This window comes from Scatophagus argus, chromosome 8, assembly GCF_020382885.2.
Source record: "Scatophagus argus isolate fScaArg1 chromosome 8, fScaArg1.pri, whole genome shotgun sequence".
Lineage (NCBI taxonomy): Eukaryota > Metazoa > Chordata > Actinopteri > Scatophagidae > Scatophagus > Scatophagus argus.
The window spans coordinates 1,244,573-1,272,412 of NC_058500.1; the positions used below are offsets into that span (position 1 = coordinate 1,244,573).

At 44.8% G+C, this 27,840-nt stretch overlaps 1 protein-coding gene across 3 annotated transcripts in view; it reads right to left on the reverse strand.

Annotated features, from left to right (window-relative positions):
* Window positions 1–27,840, reverse strand: part of LOC124063021 (IQ motif and SEC7 domain-containing protein 1-like) — a 90,888-nt gene that overhangs the window by 34,961 nt on the left and 28,087 nt on the right. Inside the window, exon 1 of one of the 3 annotated variants that reach the window (XM_046396219.1) lies at window positions 4,965–5,139. The exons of the other annotated variants lie outside the window; for them this stretch is intronic. Within the exon in view, the coding sequence (XP_046252175.1) occupies window positions 4,965–5,029 (65 nt within the window). The 5' untranslated portion in view covers window positions 5,030–5,139. Of the gene's footprint in view, window positions 1–4,964; window positions 5,140–27,840 lie in introns of those variants that run through there. 3 annotated transcript variants of the gene reach the window in all.

The following is a 27,840-nucleotide window of genomic DNA, read 5'->3' on the forward strand; positions in this document are numbered from 1 at the left end:
CCAAAGAGCGACTGATTGCAGATTTTACTGCTGCTCAAAAACCGTGTTTATCACCACCACAGTCAGACGTTTCACAGCTTCTGATGATCTGGGTCACTCGGCGCCAGCCCATAAAACACAGCACCAGGAGGAACCAGACAGACCGGTGATGCTTTTATACTCAGTGTTCACAGGTTGGGCTCAGGTTTAAGGGTTAACCTCAAACCTAAGATGAGGTAAGACCCTGAAGCTGTTCAATCTGAGGAGCAACACTACTAACAAATTAAGAAAGGAACGTGTTCCAGGATTTCACTGGCCAGACATTTTTAACTAGAAGTCTGGGTGCGCTGTGAGGCCTGCTGGATGCTGACAGGCCTGAAGCATTATTTTCTGCTTCACGCCGGTCTGCAGCACCAGAAGGACATGGGATTAAACTCCTCAAGTACAGACTCCACATTGAAGACTCAGAGAGTCCTGCTTCAAAGAATAAATATGCTGTTTTCTTTTAGCTGGAAGACGTTTCGTAAAGCTGCTGCGAAGTTAATCACGGTGCTTTAGCCTGTTTGTGCTGTCTCGGCTGTCCTGGACGTGTGCTGTGATGTGAGTCCGTGTCAAACACACATTCTAATACTCTTGACTCTTGTCTTGAGGTGTGAAGTGATTCTTTAGCCCAACCTGTTTTCATCAGGGAACCACTGAGATGGAGGTGAAGCACAAAAGGCGCATAATAAACATAAAACTCAATCTCAGAAGTTTTCACGTCAGTTTAGAAACAAACTAATTATCAGATTGTTTGGTTGTTTGATGGTGCCGAATGAAGAAATACGAGTTTCCTCAGCAGGGAGGAAAACAGAGGAGGAAACAGGAAGCAGTTTCATGTTAAAAACACATCTCGGTTCACAGCAAATCAAACTAGTTTAAGCTTGTACATCAGACTAGACTGGCAGAACCAGAAACCTGAACAACCCTGCAACATAATGTTGTCATGCACAAAACCAACAGCAGAGCCTCCGAACACACACACAGCATCCGGAGACAAAGTTTCATCAGAGGGTCTGCAGAACAACACCGCACACACACGCACACGCACACGCACACGCACACATTGCATCTAGTAAATGTTTGCTGCTGCTTTCTGTTTGTGTGTTTAGTGATGTTTAAATGTTAATGTTATACTGCTGAAAACAGCTTCCATCTGAGAGGGTCCCCTCTAAAGACAATAAAATGACGAAGAGGTACTGTGAGCGTATCCGATGATAAACAACACACCAGAAGCCCTGGAACACTGATTGTCACCCCCAGAGGCTAAATGGTCATCAGACAACAGCTGACGGGTTCTCAGGTCGATTTGTACCGGACTGCACTGTGGAGATCTGCAGCCAAAAAGCTTCCATTAATCCAGTTAGTTAGCGGTTTGCAGTGGTCCAGGCTTCGTTTAGAAGTGAGTGTGAACTACTGTGTGGACTGAGCTGGGTGAACTCACTGAGTACAGCTCCTGTAGCCTTATTGTTAGCCCTGCTGACACAAGCACAGGCTTCAGTGGTTGTCGGAGCAGACGGCCACAGCTTCATCCAGCAGAGCCAGGCTGAGCAGCTGTGCTCACCGCCAGCGGCTCTAAGCCACCAACAACCACCAACCTTCAGGAAGGATAACGAACGATAAACACATAATGTAAGGTGCCACATTACTGCTTTCGGGCTGGTTTGAGACATGTTCACACATCAGTTACAGAAGTGTTCACAACTCCAGCAACAGATATCTGCTGTACAACATGCTGGCACTTTGCTCATTTTGTCCAGAGCAATGGTTTAATGAGCACTGACGAACACAGTATCCCACAAATTCAAGGCAGTGCTTTCCTCAACCATCACCATCAAGACAAAATGTCCACTCATGACTGTCATGAAACGTACACATTCCTGCTCCCCAGAGGACGATGCCTTTAGATTTTAACAACCCTGTGACCTTTCCTCTAGTGCCCTCCTCAGGACAAACTTTCCATCTTTAGCTTCCCTACCAGAAAGACCCTGAGACCCCGAGTCAAATCATCAGTATGTCATTGTAATGGTCTGGCATGAACACTGCAGGCTGTAGTTACTAACAGGCCTTACAGCCTGATCGCGTCCCAGAAAGCCTGAGCGGGAGTCGGGTCAGAATCACCTCGAGGGTTTCCAGGCAACAGCCTCAGTCCTCTGGGATTAACACCACAACGCTGCTGAGTCAACTCCTTCAGCGACGCTCGCCGAGCAGCCCGCCTGACTGAGGTTATGTCTCTTCTTCCACAGCACTCCCACCAGCAGAGCACCACACTGGGGGCCCGATTCCCACCTGTGGAGTGGGCAACCTTCAGCAGCATCATGCCTCAGAAATATTATCGAGACAGAAACACAGAAATGTTGGAGTTTATGTTCACGATTTAACCAAAAAACGACCAGCACATCAGCAGGTGACCTCTGACTTCATCCATCCTTCTGTCAGCTTTCCAAAAGATGTTGGTTCACTGCCTACTGCACTGATAGTGCTGCTGGATCCAGAACCCTCTCCATGGCCCTGCCTGGATCCTGCTGCTCCTGCTCTGCACTGTCCTCTCTATCCTCCCTGTCTCTCTCTCTCTCTCTCTCTCTTTTCTCTCTATCTCCCCCTCTCCTGTCTCTCCTCTGCCCCCTCTCCTGAACACTAGCATAGCATCACCTTTTAAGCTGCTATTGTTTTGTGTTTATTTCTCATTTATCCAGCTGTCGTAGAACAACATGACTGTAAATGCTTGTGTCCACCTGATGAGTCCACTCTCTGTTAGCTCTGCTTTTGGTCTCCACCACCTCCTGATGGAAATATCTGCAAGCTCAACCGTTTCCACCAGCCGGTCTGAAACCGTGTATGTCTGAATGCGGGCAAACACTAAGAACCTTTCATATGCTGTGTATGCTGTGCAAAAGATCTGATAAATAACTGTTGGCCTTGGAATTTGGAGAATCTGTTTTTTATCCACTTTGAACCAGACCTGGAACCAAACGATCTACTGGAACCCGACCGCACGGTGGTCTTAGCTGGTCTTATTCTATAGTCTGATTGTTGTCAGTCTGTCGATTTTACAGATCGATGAGGTTTGTGTTGAGTTTAAAATGATAAAATGATCAGTGCAGTCAGTGTTAGCGCTGTGAGGTCTGCAGAGGGAAGTGCTACAACAACAATCAGCTTCACAGCCGTCTGATCCTGTTCACACTGACAGCAGAGTCATTACTGAGGCTGATTAACCCCATAACCCTCACAAAGACAGACAGAGAGAGAGAGAGACAGAGGAAGAAGGACAAACGGTGAGGAGGGTCGTCTCAAACCCGACACTCCAGCTGTCAAAAAGGCAAAAGACAGGAACAAGCAAGTCTCGAAACTAAAACCTGCATAAAGTCAATTCACACATCAAGCCTCAGAGCTCAGTTGTTCGTCCAGCAAACTTCACCTCACCTGTCTGGGTGGGCAAACAGCACTACAGGTATGAGGAGAAATGTGTTGTTGATACTGGGGTGAACCGTCCCTTTAACTATTCACAGACGTCCAAACACTGTGTAATTATGAGAGATGATACCCAGTATATCTGTGGAGGTTCTCAGTCATCCAGGTCATATTCACTCAAAGAGTTAAAGCAAGGCGTCTGGACTTGTGAAGATTAGGCTTGAAGATGTTTCGCTGCTCATCCAAGCAGCTTCATCAGTTCTGAAAAAACTGACTGGTGGGGTACAACATATATACCCCTCAGTGGGAGTGACTTTTAGTTAGTTTCCCTTAGTCACTCCCACTGAGGGGTATATATGTTGTACCCCACCAGTCAGTTTTTTCAGAACTGATGAAGCTGCTTGGATGAGCAGCGAAACATCTTCAAGTCTAATCTTCACAAGTCCAGATGTCATGATACCCAGTAAAAAAATTAAAATTAAAATAAAATAGGAGAAAAAAAATCTCATATGTCAACTTAAAAATTAAACATCACTAAAATGCTCCTTTCACTTTCAAAATAAAATCACGTCCTTCATGAACAGCAGGCCTTCGTGCTTCAAGTTAACAACGTCTTACTGCTTCACTGATTCCCAGAAACAACATCAGTTCTTGTAATGACAAAGCACTGCTGGAAAGAGAAACTCATGACACGTCTGTGAGGACTGTTGGTACTGGGAGATCAGCTGAGGCTGGTGACAAAGGGACCAGTCTCACCTGTTCCCTCTGACTCACCTCTCAATGTCCTCCCTTTACCACAGGCTGTCCCGCCAGCACAACATGTTGGAAACGAGGACGCACAGAGACAATAAGAGGCTTTTATCTGACTGGATGTTAACGAAGCTCCTCTCATTATGTGAGTATTCTTTAAGCAAGCTTTGAAATCAGCAAAGAGCACCTTTAAACTGTTCATTTAAAAGTTTGAAATGAACTGTAAAGAGCACAGTGAAGCCTGCTGTCACGCTTCCTCCCTAACCATCACTGACAAAGTTTAAGGTGCTTGCAACAGAGAGAAAAATGTTGAGAGAGACATTAGACAGAAGGAGAGACAGAGACAGGAGACAGAGAGAGAGACAGACAGGAGGAGAGGCTGAAGCACGCGCACAAGCACGCGCACACGCGACAAGTACCAAAATCTCCTCCTCCTCCTCCTCTTCCTCCCCCTGTGCACGATAACAGCCCACCAGCCCCCGCTGGCACAACCCTGACAGCAGTAATACCACTAATAATACTGCCAATGTAAGTACTAATACGAGCCACAGCAATACTTCTCATACTGAGACTAACAAACAGCCTGAGCAGCCCGCCGTGCTGTCGTGTCGCATTTCATTGAGATTTACAACCATCAGCTGCTGGCAAAACACACACGATGACAGCAAAGACACGCAGCAGTGCGGCACCGCCAAGCGCAAAACACGCAGTGAGTGCGAGGGCGGCGGCGAAGCGGCACCGCGTCGCGTTCACGGCACATTTTCTCTGATCGCTTGTTTTCTTACCAGTACAGCAGCTTGTTGTGCAGGATCGCGGGGGTTTTGTCCGAGGCGCAGTTGATGCACCACATGGTTGCTGCTGCCGATCAACGCTGCCGCCGCAGCAACAACAACCGGGAGGAGAGCAGCCAGGGAGAGAGAGACAGACAGGTGTGTGTGTGTGTGTGTGTGTGTGTGTGTGTGAGAGAGAGAGAGAGAGACACCAAGCGACTGTCCAGTGCTGCCTCAGCCTCTCTCTCTCTCCTGCTCTGTCTCCCTCTCTCCTCCCCTCTCTCCTCCCCTCTCTCCTTCCCTCGCTCTTCGTCATCTTCCCTCCTTCGTCGTTTCCTCCCCTCCTCCACCGCTCTGTGTAACTACTGTCTTTGTATTCCAGTTTCTCTCCTTCACCTCAGCGCCTTCACGTTTCACACTGATTGTCCATCTGCACACGTCCTTCCTGCCCTCCTGAGCTTTCTTCCATTTAAACGGTGTTAGAGGAGGTTTTTTTTCCTGATCTGAATCAGAGTCTAACATCGATAAAACTCACCTGACAGATTCATATGCATTCCCAATATGCACTATTATAACTACACAACATCTGAGTAAAGCTGACATGTCAGGGTAAGAGGATGTGACGCCATCGGCAGCAAGTCGGCCATTTTGGAGGACACCAGCCGTTGTATTCATGATTTCTGTGCTCCTACACCAGGTAGTTTAAGCCCAAAGAGGATCTCCTCCTAATCCTGAGGAACCACACAGAATTATCACAACATAAAGCTGAAAACTGAGCGTAGGCTAAGCTAAAGTTTGGACGTAATCCCTGGATGTGGCGATGACGATTCTGTGCTGGAAGTCCCTTCGCATCTGCACAGCAGGCAGTAAGTGAGGAGGCAGAGACCACGTTCTCAGCGTGGTCTTAGTCTGCACTGAGTCCGGCTCTAAAAACTGGGCCAAACACAAAAGGTGACAGCTGTTCAACAAATGCACATAACATGTCCAGAAAAAGTGGCATGACGACTCGTCTCGTGGACAGCAGACTGTCCCCCAGGAGCTTCGGCTCGTCCTCGACGTGTTTCTTTACGTCCCCTTTGCTTCTGATCACCAATACGCTGCAGTGAAGTCAGTTTGTCGCTTTGATGTTGCAGCTGGTAAAAACTATTGGAATTTGAATTTGAACTACTTTTCATTCTGCTGGGTAGCTTGCAAATTTTACGATATGTCCTCATACACAGACAGCTAAATATGTTTGAAAGAGTCACAGCTTGGTTGGGTTTAGGTCAGGTTTCAGAGACGACCGTGGTTTGGGTTATAATAAAAGTTCTAAGTTCTAAAATAGCGTGCTGGTCCAGATGAAGGAGGCCTCCATATTGATCAGTCCTGAGAAAACAAGCTGAACGGACTCATCCTCACTCCTTTGTGTTTCTGTCTTTCTTTGTCGGGAAATTTCTGCTGCCTTCGCTTGTTTCAAAACGTCTTTTATCCTCTTTTCAGCTCAGTTCAGTTCAAATCTATCGGCATGAATGTCATATTAGTCTGTCGCTCTCCCAGATCAGCTTGCAGAAATATTTGTCAGCAACAGAAAGCCAAATAATTCCCAGCAGAAGCAGAGAGAGTATTGATCTGATTATTGTTAGAACGATTAAACACGATTCACATTTTGCACATCCAGCGCAGCAGCGTTAGCTAACATGAAGTCTGTGAGCCGCTTCAAAATTCTGTGTCTGATTTTTTATTGTCTCATGTTGTTCACTTGAAACATTTACTTTAACCCTTTTAGCACCATAATAATAGATGTAGTTATCAAAACGCCTGGTCTTTTTTGTCTATTTTTGTCAATAATTGTGTCAAAAAATGCCCTATGTGTAAATAATTTACACCCTTTTTCCAGGAGAACTAGAACATTCAAAATCAAGTCAAGTGTTTACCATTCTTATGCAATTAAATACCTAAAACTGTGTGTTATAAGAAGGAAAGGACAAAAATGGAATTGAATTTTCTTCAACTTTCTTTTTATAAATTCTTGAAAAGTGCAGATTGAACCTTTCTGAGATTGCAAACGAAGTAGCGTGGAGTTACGGTAATTTGAAATACACATGCGCCGCGGTGTCACCGGTGATCCCCGTGGTTTTAAAAGGGTTAATAATTCAGTTAAAACGTTTACATCCAAGATTTGTCAAAGGAAACAGAACTAGCAGGACTTCAGTCGTAAGGTGACAGAGAACCTTTCGCTCACTTCAGTGTGACTGTCGGTCTGCTCAGTAGCACTGAAACAACACTCACAATGATGCGTTCAGTTTCAGCAGGCAAAGACCAAAGTTGCACTGAACAAAACAAAAAAACACGAGACAGATTTGTTTCAGGTACTTAAAGAAAACGGCATATAAGTGGGACTTCTGAGAGTTTGTTGCTGGCATCTAATGAGCATGAAATGAGAATCTCATGGCCTGTCACGCCGTGGAAACACGAGTCAGAGCGCTGTGCGTCCTCTGCTCGTGACCACATGCTGATTGGCTGCAGAGAGGATTTCCCAGCTTCAGTGAGGGTGATGAGTGGCAGCTGACTGGTTTGACTGCTGATGATGTGCAGGCAGGCCGCGGCCTCCAGGCGGAAGGCAAAGCGGGCCAAACGCCAGCATCGCAACAACCCCAATAATCCAAGAGAATCCTGCTGTCAGTAAGCAACAGATTCAAATGTGTGAATGACGAACATCATGAAAGCATCTCAGAAAAGAGTGTGAAAGACTGCACATTGAGTGAGGTCTTGTCATGTGAAACGAGGTATGCTAGGAACCACGCGTGAAGCAGTACGAATACGCAGACAAATCACAGCTGGCGAAATGTGACACAAAGGATTCACGTACAGATTTCTGGTTCTGTAGTCACAGTTTTGTGCATCTGCTCGCTGGAGTCGGAGGCCCCCTGACCCACAAGACGTGACTGAAGAAGACTCAAAACGGCTGCAAAGAGACACAAGGCGGCCACGACTCTGACGCCGCCGCCGCAGCTGCCGCCGCAGCTTCTGCATCTTCCTCGTGTCTCTCTCGTTCTGGAGGACTTTTGTGTGTCCTGTTTCAACATTTGGTTTCTTTTAGTCGTGACAGGCGTCCTCCAACGTATTTATCTTTGGAACTGATGACAAATATGAGGACGTTGGAGTTTGTTTTGACGAGGGGCTGCTGAACTATTCTGTTTTTAAACATGGCTTGAACCTGAAGTGTTACGTGAAAGTCAAGGATCCTTTGACGGAGCAAACATAGCAGCGTCTGCGCATCATTTCCAGTCATCACTGAGATATTTGAGTCTGGCGAAGCAGTTGAGCTGCCATTGAGTGAGGTCACATCCCTTTCTGTGAATCTGAAGGCTCTTACGATTAAAACCCTCTGATTCCAGTGCGTTCAGACTCCACCTTTTGGAGTCAGGATTGCGACCTGAAGCCTAATGATGCTGAAACATTCTTTATGTGTTCGATAATAATGGATCATGTGCACGAGAAGAGACACACTACAGATACAAATATTACTGCGTATAAAATATATATCTGTTATTAATTATTGGTGATTATTGTGTCATCAGCTGCAGGAGCCTTCACTCAGTTCTCTCTCTCTAACTAATCCTTCTCTCTGTTTTTCTCTGTGTTCTCCATTTTTTAAATCTGTCCTTCAGTCTCAGGACAGTTACCGTGGGCAACAAAGCGTGAAACATGAAAGAGCTTCCCCCTGGTTTCCACGGCAACAGGAGCTGGGGTATTCCACAGTTTTCTGCTCTGTGACAAAATGTATTGACCCACACATCCTCTCTCTCTTTCTCTCCATCCATCCATCCGTCCTCTCCTCCCTACGTGGGGACTCTTCAGCCTGGGGACAAGCTTCTATAATTCATCAGTACTTCTCATAAGCTGCCTTCTTCCTCCTCCTCCTCCCTCTCTTTTCACCTCTATCTCCATTCATCCCTTCCAGCTCTTCACCTTTAATTTGTTTGTCTTACTCCCTCGTTCTGTCCTTTCGTCTGTCACTTGTCTCTATCTTACTGTTCAACTAGCACATTTTGGAATAAAAAGAACTGAAAGAAAGAAAGAAAGAAAGAAAGAAGAGGAAGGTGAACTGAGTGTTGTCACTTTTCAAGCTTGTTTAAAGGGACAGTTCACTCTAAAGCTGAACCCATGTGTCCCTGTCAGACTGCAGCCGACCTATCAGATATCTCCAAGCTTCACACAAATGTCTGACAGGATAAAAAGATGGAGTGATGACATTTTCCATCCAAAAGGTCAAAGGTCAGCTTCACTGCGACATCATACGGGTTTCTGTCCATTCAATAACATAAGTGGATCGGGTGAAGGGGAGGTGAAAGGAAAATGGGATGAACACAAAAATGAGAGAAGAAGAGAAGAAGGAGGAAAGGAAATGGAAGAAAAGAGGAAAACAAGATAATGAAAAAAAGGTGATTAATAATGAAAAGAGCAGCTTTTATTTATCCCTCATTTTCTGCACATCCATTATTTACAAATCTCTCCATCATCTCACTCTGCATCTTTCCCTCTTTTAATTCTTCTCAGCGACTCTCTATCTGTTTCTCTCTCCTTGTTTTCTTTCTTCTGCATTTCATTTTCTTTCCTTGCTTCCATTTGTTTTTCTTTTATCCCGTCTCCTCTTTACTCTTTTCTCCTGCTTTTTCTTTGGCTTTTTTCTCTCCTTAACATTTTCATTCCTGCTTCCTTTCTTCTTCCCTTCCCTTCCTCATTCTTTTCTCCTCCCTTTATTCTTTATTCATTCCCTCCTTTCCTTCTTTTGTCTTGTCTTCTCTCACCTTTATTTATTCTCTTCTTCCCTCCTTCTTTTTCTCATTTCCCTTTCTCTTTCATTCTCATTTATTCCAACCAATCTTCTTTCAATCCTTTTCCCATTGTTTTTTTTCCTTTTCAGTCTCCTTTCTCCTTCCTCTCTTCTTCTTTTCTTTTTACGCTTCTCTTTTTCCCCCTCCTTTTCTACCCTTTCCTCCTTCCTTTTACTTCTTCCTCTGACTCCTTTCTCCCTCCATCCTCCATCTTTGTCTTCCCACTGTTATATCCTCCCTTCCCTCCCTTCCTCCCTTCTTTATCTCTCCCATGCTCCTCTCTTTTTCCTTCCCACCATCCATCCATCCATTTTTGCCCTCTCGTTCGTGGTTTTCATAATCAACTTTGCTCGGACTATGAGAGAGAGGGGAGGGTGGGGGGCAGGAAGAGAATGTTGCTTGGAGACGGTTGCCATGTAACAAGAGGGGAGGGACAGTAGGAGCTGTGAGCAGGAGTCAAGTGAGGTGTTGTCATGACAACGCAGGTTTCACGCTGTCACTGCTTTCAGCACAGAGTGGGAGGGGCTGAGATCAGAAGCATATGGGGAAGAATGCAACACACACACACACACACACACACACACACACACACACACACACACACACAGAGGCACACACACACACACACATTAATGGTAAAAAATTACTGTCCTGAAAGGAAGGAAATGAAGGGATAAGACAACACATCACATTTGTCTGTCAGCTCTGTGGGTGAAGCATCGCCTGCAGTCACAGGGAGCTTTGAGCTAAATGCTAACATGCTAACTAACGCTAACTAAGCTATCCGCTCTGATCAGCTTGGTTTTAATTAGTTATTTGATGCTATAAAAAGGGGCTGGAACATCTTGACTGACAGCTGCTCCTGATTGGCTCAGACAGGTGCGCAGACGGGACCTCAATACTGTGGCTCGATCGCCTGCTGATCACTGCTGCAAAGACTCCGACTCCGAAAGACAGGAACACTGATTTCCTGGCTGAAAGCTGCAACCTCCAGCCTGCTCAGACTCTGACACTCTTTACATCAGCAAACATCAACATTTTCCACAGGACTCAGTGGGAACACCTGGTGTTTCACCTGCACAACACCTGGACTTCACCGTATGTACTGCACACAGAGAGTCAGTCAATGTTGGAGACGCACTGCAGCAGCATACTGCACCACACACACACACGCACACACACACACACACACTCACATAGAAAAAGCACATAGAAACGAGGTGAATCTACAGGTGTGCATGTGCACATGTTGTAAGCACATCTGATGCCTCAGGTGTGTTCGTGTGTGTGTGTGTGTGTGTGTGTGTGTGTGTGTGTGTGTGTGTGTGGTGCTGTGCTGCTGTTGCAGCTGGGTTCACCTCAGGACACTCAGCTGTCTCTGCAGCATCCACTCCTGCAGGTTTTATTAAATGTCTATATTTTTTCGTCCATCTTGAAGACTCAGACGGCTGAGCTCCTGTGCAGTCGACTCTCTGCTCCCCCGCAGGACGAGATCAGAGCAGACGCCACCGGAAACACAAACAGGAAGTCATTCCACACTGACGCACAGAGCGACACCTCACACAGGACAGACGCAGGCCCCTGAAGACACAGAATCATCTCAGTCCAATGTCCAAACAAAGCTGGATTAAAGGAGCACTTCACCATTTAGATAAATATGCTAATACTGTTGTGCAGTGGTGAGTAGTAGTAACTCGCACTACTGCTAAAACTACTTCCAAGTACCTCAGGACAACACTGTACTCTAGTAAAAGTACTGAGTTGCAGTGTCCTTTTCCCACCAGTCTCACAGTGAATAAGAAGAGCCCAGAGTGACGTCTTCAGGTCACTTCTTGTGTCCAATCAGCAATTTAAAACCCAAATACTCCTCATCTACTGATCTACTGTCAGTACTGTCAGTACTAAGTACACGTTTGAGGTACTTGTTTACCAGAGTATTTTAATTTTCTGCTACTTTACTCATACTTTTACTCCACCACATTTTGTGCACAGATTATGCTTTTAATTGCATACTGGATTCAATAATCGGTCCAGTCCTACTCGGGACATTTGGAAGACTCTGAACAAGGACACGCTGTCTTACAACGTAAAGCGACGAATTCAAAATGCTGCTTGAGGTGATCAGTTTCACTTCCAGTCGCTGAGCTCATTGGCTCTCTGTGTAAACGATTCATTTAGACTGACTTCATTCTATTCTAAGGTGGATTTTTCCTTTAAGTTGGTCCCATTTGCCAGTTAGTTGTGTTTGTCCTGAAGCCAAACTCATTAAGAACTATTTAAACTGTCCCGGCTCACAGTGAGGACGGAGCTCATTTCTCCAAATTATTTCTGTTAACTGGTCTCTGACGGCAGCTCACGGCATTGCTCAAAGGCACTGCAAGACAGGAAATGAAACCTCTCTGGACCGGTCTGTCGTCATCACTAAGGCATCGTCTGTTTCCCATAATTCACTGCGTGTGGCGAGGTGCTGCCGCCGTGTTTAGAGCATCTTTGTTGGGTTAATTCAAACTACAGAAGATGATTTTGAAAATAGAAACCAGAGGCTGCCGGAGGGAGCAGCCAGCAAAACTGATCTTCATTCAAGTGTGGAAACAGTTGTTTCGTTAAACACACTGAAAATGGAAAACAAGCTTAAAAACAAATAAAAACAAAGCAGTGAGCAAACAGTCTGCTCCAGCCGGTCCTCACGTGACCTCCGACCTCTGAACATACACGCCATCCGTCATACATTCTGATTACCTCTGCAGATCAATGTCTCTGCGTTCAGATGTGAGGTGAGCTGATGTTATTGAACCTTTGTAAACAAATGGAACTGAGATTTACATGTTCAGCAGGAGCGAACGGGCTGAGGGCCACAGACAGGAAGCTGGACAGACTGACACACAACACATAATTTTACTTAGGTAGCAGAATAAAAGTGCAGTGTTTAGTTACGCATGCACTCACAGATGATTTCAGGTGTGTTGCTCACCTGGATGTTTCAGAGATACTGTTTACTGTAATGAGCCATCGATACGAGGCATCAATGAATGACGGTCAGGATTCAGACGGTTCTCCGTTCCCCTGAACTGCACACAGCAGCCATCCTGCCCATATGATGCGTTGCACTGTGGCACCTGCACACACACAGCACGCAGTGCGCACAGCAGTCACGTGTCCTGTACAGGAGACGATTTCCTGACATGACCCACTGTGCACGCCGTCCGGTCCGATTCGTCTCCTGTCCACTCACACACGTCACCTATCACTTCCAGCTCATTTAAGCCTGAAGAGCAGCAGAGACTCACAGCCTGAGAGCGACGTGCGTGTGTGTGTGTGACCTCCAGACAGGAAATATTCATTAAGCTTTCGTGTGTGTGTGTGTGTGTGTGTGTGTGTGTGTGTGTGTGTGTGTGTGTGTATATGCAGTGTACAGTGGGGACAGACTGCTGGCCTGTCAGAGCGCAGAGCTGTGTGTCCCCACAGAGTGACACACTGGACGCAGACTCGTGTCTGTGTGCTAAATGTCAGGACAAACTGCCATGTACTGACTGATTGCCATTCAGTCCTTTAGGTTAGACGTGGTGACAGTTTCACAAACTGACAAAAGTATGTTCCTAATCTTAAATGATGGAACCAGAAGTCACTGCACTTGTGGTGCTCAAAGAGCCAAAAAAAATGCGTTTTAAAAACTCAACAGCAACGTCTCTTCTGCAGCTTCACAGCAAAACGGTCTACAGCATTACAGCATAAACGAGTGAGGAAGCAGGGGCCTGAAAGGGCCGCCAGGAGCCCGTCTGAAGCACAGGTTCGAACGCCAGTACAGTTTGATGAACAGAGAGAGAGAAACCACCTGAGCTGAAACAGCGCCACCTGCTGCACAACCATGAAGCAGCTCTCAGCTCTCTGCCGCCCCTGCGCTTTCCTCCTCCTCTCCCCTCCTTCCTGTTTTCATGTTTTATGTCCACTCCTTTGCCTGAGTCACCCCCATCCTTCACTTTCTACGCAACACAGCCAAAAGTATGTGGACATCCATTCCTGTGATGTGTTCCATACTCTCTCTTTGCAGTTTTAATTCATGAACCTGACGCCACATGACACACAATCACATATGGAGGAAATGCTGTCCAGACCACCACTCTACTTCTCTTGTCGCTATTTCATCTTTCTGTTTGTGTATTTTGGTCCTTTCTTCCCAGCCAGTTAAATACTTCTCTACCTTTCGCTCTCTCTCTCCCACCTCATTCACTTTCTAAGTCTCTCTATCACCTCCCACCACTTTGGTTACCTCATCTCTCTCTTGTTTTCTTGTTTTTCTTTATCCTCCACCTCTCTTCTTACCTTTTTTCCAGTCCTCTCTCCATCTTTTCTCCCTCCACTTCCCACCCAACTTTCTCTTCTTCCCACTCTCTTTTCTCCCTCCTTTCCACCTGTCTCTCTCTCTCTTCATCCATCTCCTGTCTTCCTCTCTCCCCCCCGCCATCCTCTGTAATTACCTTTTTGGTATGAAACCTGAGAGGATTTGAAGCGACGGGAGACTCGTCTCGCCCCCGTTTGCTGCTCTTTTTTTATCTTCTTCCTGTTCTCCATGTTTCATCTCCTTTTCTTTCCTTCCCCTCCTCTTCATTTGCCTGTTCCTCCCTGAACAAATTCAATCCGCCCGACAACTTAATACACATGTAACCTTGTTTACTCCTCACTCGTTTCTGCGGTTGTTTGTGATGTCATTTCCTGCGTCTTTCTTCCTGTCTTTTACCACGGTGTTATAACAACAACAACAGTACGTTGAAGGTGTTGCTGTTTCCACATTACAGTCATGTCAAGTTACTCACAACGCTGATTCCAAAAAATGAACGATTTCTGTAACGAATAGCTGGCGTGTTGCGTTTGGGTCTTCTCGGACACAGCAGACTCCGTGTCTGTGATGGTGAGTGCGCTTACCTGAGTCCTTATAGGTGAGTGTTACTAAAGAATTCTAGTGAAAATTACTAAACTGGGGCGGCACGGTGGTGCAGTGGTTAGCACTGTCACCTCATAGCAAGAGGGTTCCAGGTTCGAATCCCGGTCTGGGCCCTTCTATGTGGAGTTTGCATGTTCTCCCTGTACCTGCGTGGGTTTTCTCCGGGTTCTCCGGCTTCCTCCCACAATACCAAAAACATGCACATTAGGTTAACTGGCTGCTCTAAATTGCCCCCTAGGTGTGAGTGTGAGAGTGTGTGGTTGTTTGTCTTTGTGTGTTGGCCCTGCAGTTGACTGGCGACCAGTCCAGGGTGAACCCCGCCTCTCGCCCGTAGTCAGCTGGGATAGGCTCCAGCTCCCCCGCGACCCTGACGGATAAGCGGTATAGAAAATGGATGGATGGATTATTAAACTGAAGTTGGTTACATTTTAAATCAAATGCTCAACATTTTGCAAACCAACTCATCCACATTAGACACGTAACAAAAGTGGATACTTCCACACCTGTGCGCTGCATGGTACAATTAAGCAATTAACATCCAAACACGCTCTGTGGCATGTATAAAAATGCTCAGCAGGCATGCCTCATTCAGATTTCCTGCCAAGAGGAAAACATTTTAGAGACTTCAGTGACAAACACTAATAAACTGACCAGCGTTTCAACAGAAACAGTGACTAGAGTGACCAAGTAGATCTAAAGACATCAGTAAATAGGGTTGTATATTGCAATGGACACGTTTGATGGGTGTGATGCTGGAGCACTGGTGCCATATGAAAGGACTGGCAGAAGGACAGCTGATCCTCAGGTGACTGAGACAATGAGTGCAGGATGAGATCAGACTAGAAAAGCCCACCGACATTTACAACAGAACCTTTTCACAGATCACAACTTTTTATTGTATCCATAGTTCAGTTCAAAGTGCTTCCCAGGTGACCGACCAACAAGCGACACTGATAAGGGATCACTGCAGCTTCCTCTCACTCTGGATGTTTTGGTTGTTAACCTTCATTAGGTAAAATTAAGTCATTAAGAACATCGACAAAGTGGCTGACATTCAGGATTCAGTCTATTAAGTGAAAAAGATCCATCCATCCATCCATTTTCTATACCGCTTATCCGTCAGGGTCGCGGGGGAGCTGGAGCCTATCCCAGCTGACTACGGGCGAGAGGCGGGGTTCACCCTGGACTGGTCGCCAGTCAATCACAGGGCCAACACACAAAGACAGACAACCACACACTCTCACACTCACACCTCGGGGGCAATGTAGAGCAGCCAATTAACCTAATGTTCATGAGAACCCGGAGAAAACCCACGCAGACACAGGGAGAACATGCAAACTCCACATAGAAGGGCCCAGACCGGGATTCGAACCTGGAACCCTCTTGCTATGAGGCGACAGTGCTAACCACTGCACCACCGTGCCGCCCTAAGTGAAAAAGATAATAAATAAAATAAACAAGAAACATTGTGAGCTCCACGGACAATCAAAACATGTAACATAATCACTTTCAAAAGAAGCTGGGGACTGATGGGAAACATGGTCTTCTGGTGAGTCGGGACGTGGGACTGAGCACTGACTGCCCATCACGATCCCATCTCTTCTCAGTCGTTACGTCAAGGTAGCATTTTTATGTACCAGTTTTGTATGACTGTTTAAAACGTGGTCATAAGGTGGATTGTTCAGTTCATCTTCTCTCTGTTCGTCAGTCTGTATCTCCGTCTCTCTCTGTTCCATCCTGTCACTGTCATTTCTCTCCTGCTTCCTGACACTCAGTCTTGCTTTCTCCCATCATTTCCCAGAAAGCAGACAGTTGTGCTGCGTCAGGCTTTACAGTTTAGGCTGGTGTGTGTGTGTGTGTGTGTTTAGCGAGCTGGACAGAGGACACAGATGCTGGACTACAAACCTCAGCAGACTTCACTAATACTGTTACAGCTCTGCCTTTTATCCCACTGTGTTGAAGCCCAAGTCAGACGATGTAAGTTCATTAAGAAATATTCAAGTCACAGTTCACTGTTGTGGGAAATACAAACTGACCTTGACATGATGGCTCAGCTCAAAGCAGCTGTCCTACCCATCAGAAAAAAACTATATATTGGAAAGCTCAAGACCTTCTATAGAGATGGAAAAGAAGCAGTGAATACGAGCCAGTAAATATCACCCAACAGGACCAATATCAGTTACAGAGTTTAATCAATGCATTAGCTTACACATTATATCATCACAGATATTTTTTCATATAGCCTACTGTAAATGTTAGCTATTAACAAACAACAAAAAGCCACAATTACAACCTTGTGGTTGTAAACCTCCAAGAACCAACCAGATTGCAGTTTACAACCAAGTCTGTCACACATGTTCAACCTGGCAGCACAGGAGATCAATACAATCAGCACAGTTTCAAGGTGGACAACCGAGATTAGAATCACCAATGCAGTATGTAACCCCATGTGAAATCTAATCGCCATCTGCCCTTCTGTTCTTGAGTTCTGCTGTCGAATGACAGGCAGAAAAGCATCTTTTCTGCAGAACATAATTACGGTACTACATGTTTTGGTCATTAGCTCATTTGCTCTTTGAGTTAGCACCATGCTTTGCAGCGTCAGTAGCATTTATAGGCAACAGGTAGGTGTTATTCATATTCACAGTTTTTTGGGTTATGTGCAGCAGTTTCAGCCCGTAGTACCTGACAGTGGTTAACAGTGTCAACAGTATTTATGCAGTGTTTATTACACTATTAAAAGCAGCAGGAGTAGTACAAGCTTCAACTGAAGTTAGCATTAACAAAAGTGGTTAGCAGTTTTAGCAGTACAAACGACAAATATAGCAGCATCGACAGCAGTTAGCAACAGCAGAACAAGTTAGTGCAAGCAGTGTCAACAGTACCAGTGGCTGACAGCATCAACAGCTTTGAGAGGCAGCAGAAGTTATCAGTAGGCATGTTTTAGGAGTAGTTTCAACTCTTGTACTTTAAACCCCAAAAATCAATAGGATTAATCCTCTACACACACAGAAAATGATGGAAATCTGCCCAGTGAAGGTTGAAATGAGAAAGAAGAGCCTGGATGAGGCTCTTAATGTCAGGGTCATGGGTTTGAGCCCCACGTTGAGTGAAGGGGCTTTTAGAGGGCAGCGGTGGCCTAGATATCGGAAAAGCAGCTTGTGACCAGAGGGCTGCTGTTCAATTCCTGGACTGGCAAGAAAAATTTGTTTGGGGTGAATAACGATGATTCGTCCTCTTAAATTGCTCAGCACAAGCAAGAACCACGGCTTCCATCCTGAGGTCTTGTAACTGGGAGCTAATGAAGTGCACGTAAAGTAACTCGATATTTCACCACCGCGAGTTAGCTGAATATGATTTGACATTTAAGCTCTTTAGCTACTGCTACTATTCCAGTTTAGGTCCTACTTTTTGTTGCATGCATGACTATCAGAACTCTTGCACTTAGAAATAAAATAGCACCATCTAATAAATAGCTAAACAATCCAGGGAGAAATTATAAACTGCAGTATAAGCTACCTTTTCAACAGTTAAAGGTCTTCTCTTATTCTCCTGTCTCCACCAAACCCCCTCCTGGCTGTCCCGTTAGCTAACAGAGGCTAGCAAAGCATCCTTGCAGCTCGCTCGCTAAATAATTGAGCGGTGGTGCACTTGGGTGTCTTAACACTTCACTTCACTTCGCCCCCAAAGGGATCGGCTTATTTTGGGCTGCTATCTCTTCTCCACAAGCTCTACCCTCAAAATTCCCAACTAATGACATACTAAACAACAGGCTCAGTGCGCTTTAAGCTAACATGGGAGAAACACCAACAGCAATTCAGTGATTTATATTTAGCTTCTAAACAGAAAAGGCAAATTATAATGAGTGTGAACTGGGAAATAAAACAAATGAGGGGAAGAAATGGATAGAGACACAATAAGATGAGAAAAGATGTCAGTCTGCTCTCATTGGGATCTTTAGATGGTGAAATATGGTAATTTGGGCATGGAAAGTGTTTTTGTTTTTCCGAGGTGAGTTGCTGAACAAATAGGTCAAGTTATGAATTTTTAATAGCCTTTTTTCCAGTTGTAACAGGGGTAGACTGCAGCTAAATCAATGGAGACAAGAATTCATGAAATGGATTAAATGTTGTGTGATTCTCCGATCTTTAAATTCAGAGTAGAAATCTGCGTATTTGCTCTGATGAACATGGAAAAACTTGTGATATGGATTGCTTTCCGTGCAGATTTCTCCTCAGCTGTTTGTGATTGTCCTCTGGGATCTTCCTGTATTTAACGTTTGGGAACTGGATTTCCCATGACCAAGTGGAGGACTGGAGGACTGTTCTGAGTCGTAATAGAACATGAAGAATTTTCCATGTGCTTTTTTCTTCTAATCACTATAGATTGTTGCGAGTTTTATATATTAAAGGCCTGTCTGAACAAACAGTAACTGAATTCCACCATAAAACAGAAATGTGTTTCTGCCAAATTAGGCACTGACATGATGAAAAGCTTCCTTCTGAACAGCGCAGGCAGGGTGCAGATACGGTTCATCTGACCCAGTTCAGGTATGTTCGATTCAAATGATCCCACAGCAGACCTTAAACGCGATTGACATGTTTCTGCGGGGTTTCTGCCCATCAGGTTACTTCCACGTCTGTAATTGCTGTTCACAAAATCTTCATAAAACCATATTTTCAGAGTTGTGATGGGAGTCTTTTCTGCTAACTATGACAAAGAAGTGAGATCAGATAAATCCAAATTCTTGTTTTCGATTAACATCTTTTTTTCACTTGTGAAGCAATTTCAAAAAGCAACTTTCCGCAGCAGAGATTTTACCAAAAAGAACTCAAACTGAAGTTCACATCCTGCACCTGCTCTGCCCAAGCAGAGTACACTCAACAGCAGCTGTCTCAAAAGCCCTCCAGCAAGTGAACGCACCATCAGGTAAACGCTGGACCAAATGTTCAGAGTAGTCCAAGCTGATCACATGAGGTTCTTTATATGAGGAAGGAAAAAAAGTCCCCCTGAAAAGATGCTCAGAACACATAAATGATGCAAGATGCTGGAACAGAAGAAAAGGCTCTTTCACGCCCCAGTTGCTCCTGTGAACTGGTGTTACTGGTCTGCTCCCAGCAGCCACATCTCAGCTTGGCCATCGTCAGCTGAGGAGGAAGAAGCGGAGCTGCTCTGCTGTGTGTTTGCAGTATTAAACATGAATTCATGTTTGATTTAAAATGAATTGCAAATTTATTCAGCTGCTGCTTCACACAAGTCTGATAGGAGAGGAGGCAGCACGCACGCCTGGATTACTCTGCTTCTGAGGACCTTCAGAGGAAATGCTGCATTCCTGAGCACCTGAACGCCACACACGTAACCTTCATCCAGCATCACCCAAACTGAAGATAATCTCTAAAGATAAACCAGATTATAAAGCCAATTTAATTGCAAGATCCTGAAATACCTAAGACAATCTCCAATAAACTCAATCTCAAATTCAACCAATTTACCAATTTAAGGTTAATTTCAAACCTAAATTAACCTCAGCCTTAATTAAAACATAAACTAAATCCAAATCTAAACATAATCCCGCTTTATCATTTATCTCACAAGTCTGACATTAATCCAAACCTCACCATATCCTGGTTTATTCGTCTTAAACATTACCATCCTGTGACCTCAAATCAAACCTCAGTTTAACCTGAATCTTCTAACCTCAACCAAAACATAAAAACCTCAAACCTAATCCCAATTCCAATTCTAACCTTGATCTAATATTAATTTAAAACTTCTGTCCCGACCTCAGTTTAAACTTACTCCTAAGCATTTACATCCTTCCCTGCAGAGGAAAGCCACAGGAGCTTCACCTGTCATGCATGTTGGTCTACAGGAGTCACATGTGCAGAATCTCCACGACGGACGGAGGCCACGAGTGCAAAGTCAGCCTGAGCCGAACACAACAAGACCCCAGAAACCTGCCAAGAAGACGAGTCACTCGCTCTCAGTCTGCTGTGAAACGGATGGAGGTACACGATCTCACACACACACACACACACACACACACACACACTCACACACACTCACACACTCCCAGCTTGCTGTTACAGTTAAACCGCATGTCGTGCACAAACTGCATGGGATTATGCCTGATGTACATTTACATCCTGTGATGTAAACGCACACACCAGACACACTAAGTACAGGTATTACAAACATGATGAACTTGCAGTGAACACACACACACACACACACACACACACACGTACAGCCTCCTATCATTAGCAGCCAGATGCTGTGCAGCAGTAGAGCTTCTTACCGTTTTGAAGACAATGGAGACGCCTTCCATTCATTTACACTGGACAGGATAAAACACACACACACCTTCACACACACACACACACACACACCTCTCTGTCTCTATCACTCGCCCAGTCTCCTCCTCCTCCTTCCTCCTCTTCCTCTTCTTCTGAGCCTGCCCTCCCTTCCCTCCTTCGCCCTCTTCTCTCTCTCACCTCCTCCCTTGCTTTGTCTACCTCTCCCGCCCAGCCACTCCCCCAACTCCTCCTCCTCCCTCACCCTCCCTTCCTCTCCCTCTTTGCCTTTTCTTTCAATTTAACCTCAGTCCTCCTTTCCTTCCTCTCTTTCTTCATTTCCATCCTCCAACAACCCCTCCCGACTCCCTGTCTTTTCTCTGTAGCCCACCCTCTCCCTCTCTCACTCTCTCTCCCTGTCCTCCAACCTCTCCCCCTCCTCCCTCCCTCCCTCTCTGGGTGTATTCTCTATGGAGATGCATGGTTGCTTTCTTGACAGCCTCTTGTCCACGTGTGTGAATGTGTGAGTGTCTTCACTCTCCAGTGCACACACTCTGCCTGTCAGTCATATTCATGTACACTCAGCCATTCACACACACACATCTGATAGCTCCTCTCTCCTCTGCACACAGACACACACACACACATTCCCATCTCGCTCTCATTAACTGGTCCTCCCTCTCAGTACACACCTCCGTCTTCCTCTGTTTGCTCTGTTGTTTCTTCTGCACATGCAGCTCATGGAAGATCAGCTGGCAGCAGCGACACACCCCTGAACGTCCAGGACGCATACGTCCACTAACAAGAGGGGCATGTGCTCGAAATGAGAGCGTGTTGAAGACGTGTGCAGAGGATTAGCATGCGTGCCTTCACACACACACACACACACACACACACACACACACACACACAGGTGTGGTTATGATGTGATTGCGGCCCGTTCACAGGAATAAATCACTCCTCTCTCTCTCTCGCTCCTTCTCTATTGGCTCTGTTTCTTTTCCTTCACTCATTTCTGTCTTCTTTTTCTTTTGTTTAGTCTCCTTTCTTTCTGTCTGCTCATGTCTCCCCACTTAATTTCCTTATTTCTATCTCACCTTTTTTTCCTGGAAAAAGATGCCTCCTGTCCTTCTGTTATTCCTCTCCTTCACTTCTCTGTTTCTTCCCTTTCTCCATTCTTCTCATTTCCTTATCTACCTCTTTTCCCTCTCTGTCAAATCATTTTATTCCTTCCTATCTGCTCTTTCTCACCCGTCTCCTGTGTGGTACATACCCTCATGTCCTCTTCCGATCTTCTACTTTCAGCCTCTCCCTTCACTTCCCCATTTCCTCCTCCATTGTCTCCTTTCCTTGAAGTCCACGGCTATGCCTCCTTCTGCGTTCTTTTTCATCTTTTACCTCCTACCTCAATATTCTTCCTAAGCATCCCTCTTACTTAACTGCTCTGCCACTTTCTCTTATCCATACTTCTTCTTTTCTTTCTCCACACTTGCTCTTCTCCTCTACATCCTTCATTCTTCCTCTGCTCCTCTTTTCATCCTTTAACTCTTTGTTTCCTACCCTCTGAAGATGTGATTGAGGTACAAACAGTCCCTTGCACCCTCCTTTCCTCCTATGGGTGGAAGGAGGAAGGGAAAGTGGAGGAGAAGAGGGACAAAGGAAAGGTGGACGCAGAGGAGGTTGAATCCCTGAGGTCACAGCAGGGGCTCAGGATAAAGCCCTGGGCCAGGTGCTGCCTACCTGCGGAGAGGCGACCAGGTCCCAGAGGAGCGCAGACAAAACAGGGGGCAAAGGTCACAGACGCCCCGCAAACCGAACATCCCGACGACCCTCAAGCTCACCGGCCTTCTGTTTCCACAAAGTCCGCACGGCCGCCGTCTGACGACCATCGCTGCCCTCTCGTCTTTTCATCGTGTGTTAGTGACACACACCCACACGCTTGGAGTTCGCACCGCGAGCTTCCTGTCAGACGGACTGAGCCAGCTTCAGTCTGTCCCATCACACCCGCCTGTCAGTCATCAACAGCTTCCCTTAAAGAGCTACTGTCGGGAAAAGACCTTTGGAGGCTTTTCACTATTTTTTCAGAGAAAAATTAACACAATATTTTACTTTTCAGTCAGCGTAGTGATAGTGGAGGGTTTTTCATGAGCAATTTTGTTGGAAGAGAACAGAGACTGTCCTGTGCTAAAGTCCAAAGGGAGGCTGCACTCGAGGGAATGTTCTCCTCCACTTAGTGGACACAACACGTACTTCTCAGGTGTTTCCAGAGCGTTCCAAGTGGCTGGTGGTCACAGTGGATCCAATGCCAAACAAGTGATGGGCTCTTCGTAAAACTCATTTGTTTCCATGGTTTCTCCCAGAGGTGACGATTAGATGCTTCTGTCTCTCAGCTCTGTGTCCTTGAGGAGGAAATACAAAAAACAAACAAACAAACAAAAAAACAACACATTGATGTTGAACCACCAAAAATGTGGAGGCTCAGGAGGTGGTTGCCTTTGGGGTGCAGTTTGTCCGTCAGGATGTCTGACAGAACAGCTCGATCAGACCAACACACAGTCCGATGCTTTCTGTGAGTGACCAACTCATACAAGACGCACGATTTCCTGACCAATTCATTTCACTGTAAAACCAAAGCAACCGATTAATTAGTTGATCATCAAAAAAATAAATGTCAGGTATTTCGATGGCTGATTTTATGGCTGCAGAGGCTCACACCTTCTTCGCTGACAATTTGTAGAAAAAATTTATCAAAAAAGGTTGTTTTTTATTTTATTTTATACATTAAGTATCAATACTCAAGTGAAATAAATCTGTCATCCTCACTAATTCAGATGAAATTCTGGAGAGATTTTGTGTCAAAATTGGGGAAACAAACAGCTGAAATGATAACTTGTTGGATTTCATCATTCATAAATCTAAAAAAAACCCAAAACATTTTCTTGTTGGATTTGCTGCTTTTCTTTGTCATTGGTAGTAAAGTACATATCTTTTGGTTTTCAGATAAAACAAACTATTTTAAAGTGGTCAGTTGAAGTGGGTCTTTTTCATTATTTCATTATAAATAATAATTAACCAAAAAATTGATTGGTAGGATTAATGAATAAGGAAAAAAGGCGCAGTGACTTCATTTTCCCATGTTTCCGTGCGAGTGCATGCGGTTCAACATGGCTGACAGCGGCATTCGGGTAAGTGCAAAAGAAGGACTAGATGCACCTAATGTGGACTCTGTGAACAGCTGTCATTGCTAAGCGCCTTGTAATTCAGTAGGCTAACAAGATGAAAGATCTAAGCCTTGTGGGAAGCTGCAGCAGCAGCTTCTGGCTACAGATTAGCTCCCTTGCTAGCACATTTCACAGAAACCATGTTTGTTTAACTGGATTCCCTCAAAGGCTGGAACACAAGCAGGGGAACACACTTAAACAGACACTTTGTCGCCCATTTTCATCTCATTTATCCTCTTTATTAACTGCTGGCTACAGATTAACTCTGTTGTTTGGAGGTAGAACCCTTTAATAAAAGTCCCTCAATTGTCAGTTTCACCTCCAGTCCTGTGATTCACTTCTGAGCTACAGATTAGCTAATTAGCAAGCTAGCGAATTGGTCAAATGAGACGGTGCCTTCACTTAAAGCAGAAATGGTCACAAAAGATTCAAAACTAGTCACATTAAAGATCCAAAAAGTCACCTGCAGGTGTAGCAGGTGTGCTCGTGATGGTACTTCCTGTTTTATGTACTTCCTGCTTTCTGTGCCCCTGCAGCAGGTTTTAAAAGCTCAATAGGAAACTGTTGGAATTCCATTCAGGTTGTCAAAAATCCAGCTTCGTCCACCGACTGGACGGAAAAAAGTGCTGATGTGTGCTTGGGTGAAGTGTGAATGAGTTCAATCTGCCTTTCAGACCCGAGCGCCTCTTCCTCCTCCTCCTCCTCCTCCCTTACTCACTCACTAAGACTTTAATCGAATTATCCCTCACTCACTTGTTCACGTCACCTCCCCTTGACCTCGGCTTCAGACAGGAGCTGTGATTGTGACTCCATGACATAACAGGCCCACCTTGAGGGAGTTCACATCCAAATATCGCCTTAATGTTTGCTCTTAAAAAGAAATTTGTGAGCATCATTCAGGTTATAAACGCATGTTATCCACCGCAGCTGAGTGACAGGATATTTTTATTGTTGCAGTACCGTGAGGGGCCAGTAGGACAAACTGGCAGCATGGCAGCGATGGCACCAGACCCATCAACACTAACTTCACCTCAACAGTAATTTCAAAGCAAAGTCCATTTGCTGTTTTGATCAGATCTTTTTCAGATAGCGAAGCATAATCATGACTGAAAAATCCAGAATATTAACAGTCTCATAATTTCATTATATACATGAGGGTTTTTGCATTTCACTTCAACCATGGGAGCAGCTAGTGACCCCTGCTGGAGTGGATGTACTGGTTGAAACTTGTGCTTCTGGCTGATGGGCTGAACCACCTGATTTTTGACTCGACCAGCGAGATTTCGATCTGCTTCCAGAGCAGAGATGAGGTGAATTGGATATACTTTACACTGCAACAGATAAATGTGACTTAAATATTTCTGTACTAGCAAACCTCTAGACGTCACTGTGATGTCACCCCATTCGACCAACCAGCAGTGATGTGACAAGAATAAAAGAGGCCTATCATGAGTCGTCTCTTTAGAATCATAGGAGTTTTTAATCTTAATTTGTATCACTCATCTCCATCATCATCATCATCATCATCACTGACCACTGTCACAGTCATCTTCATGGCATCATCATCATCATCATCATCATCATCATAGTTGTTAACCAGGACACAGAAACAATCATTACCTCCATCATCATCATCTTCAGGTACAACCCCATCATTTTCAGTGGATAATAGATTTCTTTTGTATTTCATACTTTTTTATAATATATTATATATCATCCATGGTCAATCTCTTTTTTAAATAATTTACATAAGAATAAAGTCAACAGACTGAAGAATGACTATCTGTATATTTACATCATGAGACACAGAGAAAGAAGAATAAAACAGCAAATGACTGGAAACTAAGGAAACAGCAATAAAGAGGAGGAGGAGAAGAAGCAGCATGAGCAGAGAGAGGAGGGGAGGGAGGGCGATCGACAGGGAAGCCTCTCTCTCCCCGTGTGTGTGTGTGTGTGTGTGTGTGTGTGTGTGAGACACATGTGGATCCTCACTGAGTATCAGAAAGAGGCTGAATACAGCTAACGAGCTTGTTTCACGGTGACCACCACCCAAACCTCTGATTTGTCACCATTGCAGCAGATTACGCTCTTTCTGAATGTTGCCACGGTAACTGCTAACAGTTGTCATGTGCCCATTCATAACCTGCCGTACATCAGATGTTTGGAGAGTTCCTGATGGCAGATTTGAATTTAAAGTGAAATACAATGCTTTTTTCTGTCAGTATGAGATGCATCATGAAATCATGTTTAAAGAGATTTATGATTCGTGCGTCCTGTCTTTAAAGGGACAGTTCACCCCAAAATCAAAACCACGTATGGTTCCTCTTACTCGTAGTCCAGTCTGTCTGTCTAGATAGTTTTGGTGTGATTTGCTGGAGGATGTCTGCCTTCTCTTGAATACAATGGAACCAGATGGCCCTTCACTTATGGTGCTCAAAGCACCATAAAATACATTTGAAAAGCGCAACAGCAATGTCTCCTTCCAGAAATCGTGACCCAGGTACTTAAGATAACCCACAGAACTTATCATGAGCAGTTTCTTGGAGGAGCTATTTTCTTACTCTATCTCCAGTGCATATCTACTCTGTATGAAAGGCTAACCTAAGCTAACTAAACTAGTTAATGTTACAGATAAGCAGATCAGATCTGCTACTGTCACAAACACAAGTTTCTTGACCAGGAGTGGCTGAAAAAGCACTCTTAGTGGACGAAACTTTGACAGTTGCCCCACAGGATTCCCCACAGGAAGGAAATACATTTAACACATTGTTTGATCTCAGGTAACTGAATGATGAAACCTCCGAAGGACAGCTTTAACTTCAAATAAGTTCGCACAAATGGTTCTTGCATCGGTTTGACAGTTTATGGCAATTGTAGGTGTCTGATTTAATAAGTATGTATATTATGGTTTCAAATTGATGATACTGCATGTTAACCACTGTGTATTCTCTGAATAAACACACTTTCAAGTTTCTTTTATTTCTATGTCCTTATGTTTGAAGATTGAAATGAAAAACTGAGCTGAAGCTGCAGCGACAGACATAAGATGGGTGCAGAGATGCTAAAAGCTAACAAAGGCTCTGAATAAATTACCCGACACTAAACTTAATTATTACACTATGCTGGCCCACACAAACAATTCAACTTCAGCTCTGTGTTCCCAGTGCATACGTTTCTGACTTTACAACATGACTCATCTGCCGTCCTGTGCAAGAGAAAGTAGTTATATAACGAACGCAGAGAGCAGCAGCGCCTGCCTGCCTGTCTGTCTGTCTGTCTGCCTGTCTGTCCGCAGACGTGAGGTGACAAGTCTTAATGAGCTGCAGAGAAAACAGAAAAGTGCTGCTGAAGAGGAGCTTCTCTCCAAACAGGCAAAACAACAAGAAAATAAAGCAAGCAACCAGCAGAAACTGATCCTCTGTAAAGTCTGAATCTTGCAAAGGAAAAAATACATGAATAAACATATACAGACAGTTTGAGATTACTAAAATGCACTTAAAAAAGAAGTTTCACTGAGGGTGGAGTAAGTCTCTTGTACAGTAGTTTATGGCTTTATACAGCGATGCTTGGACAAGACAAAGTACAATATGGAAACTCTAAGCTGAGTTAAAGTCAATCAGA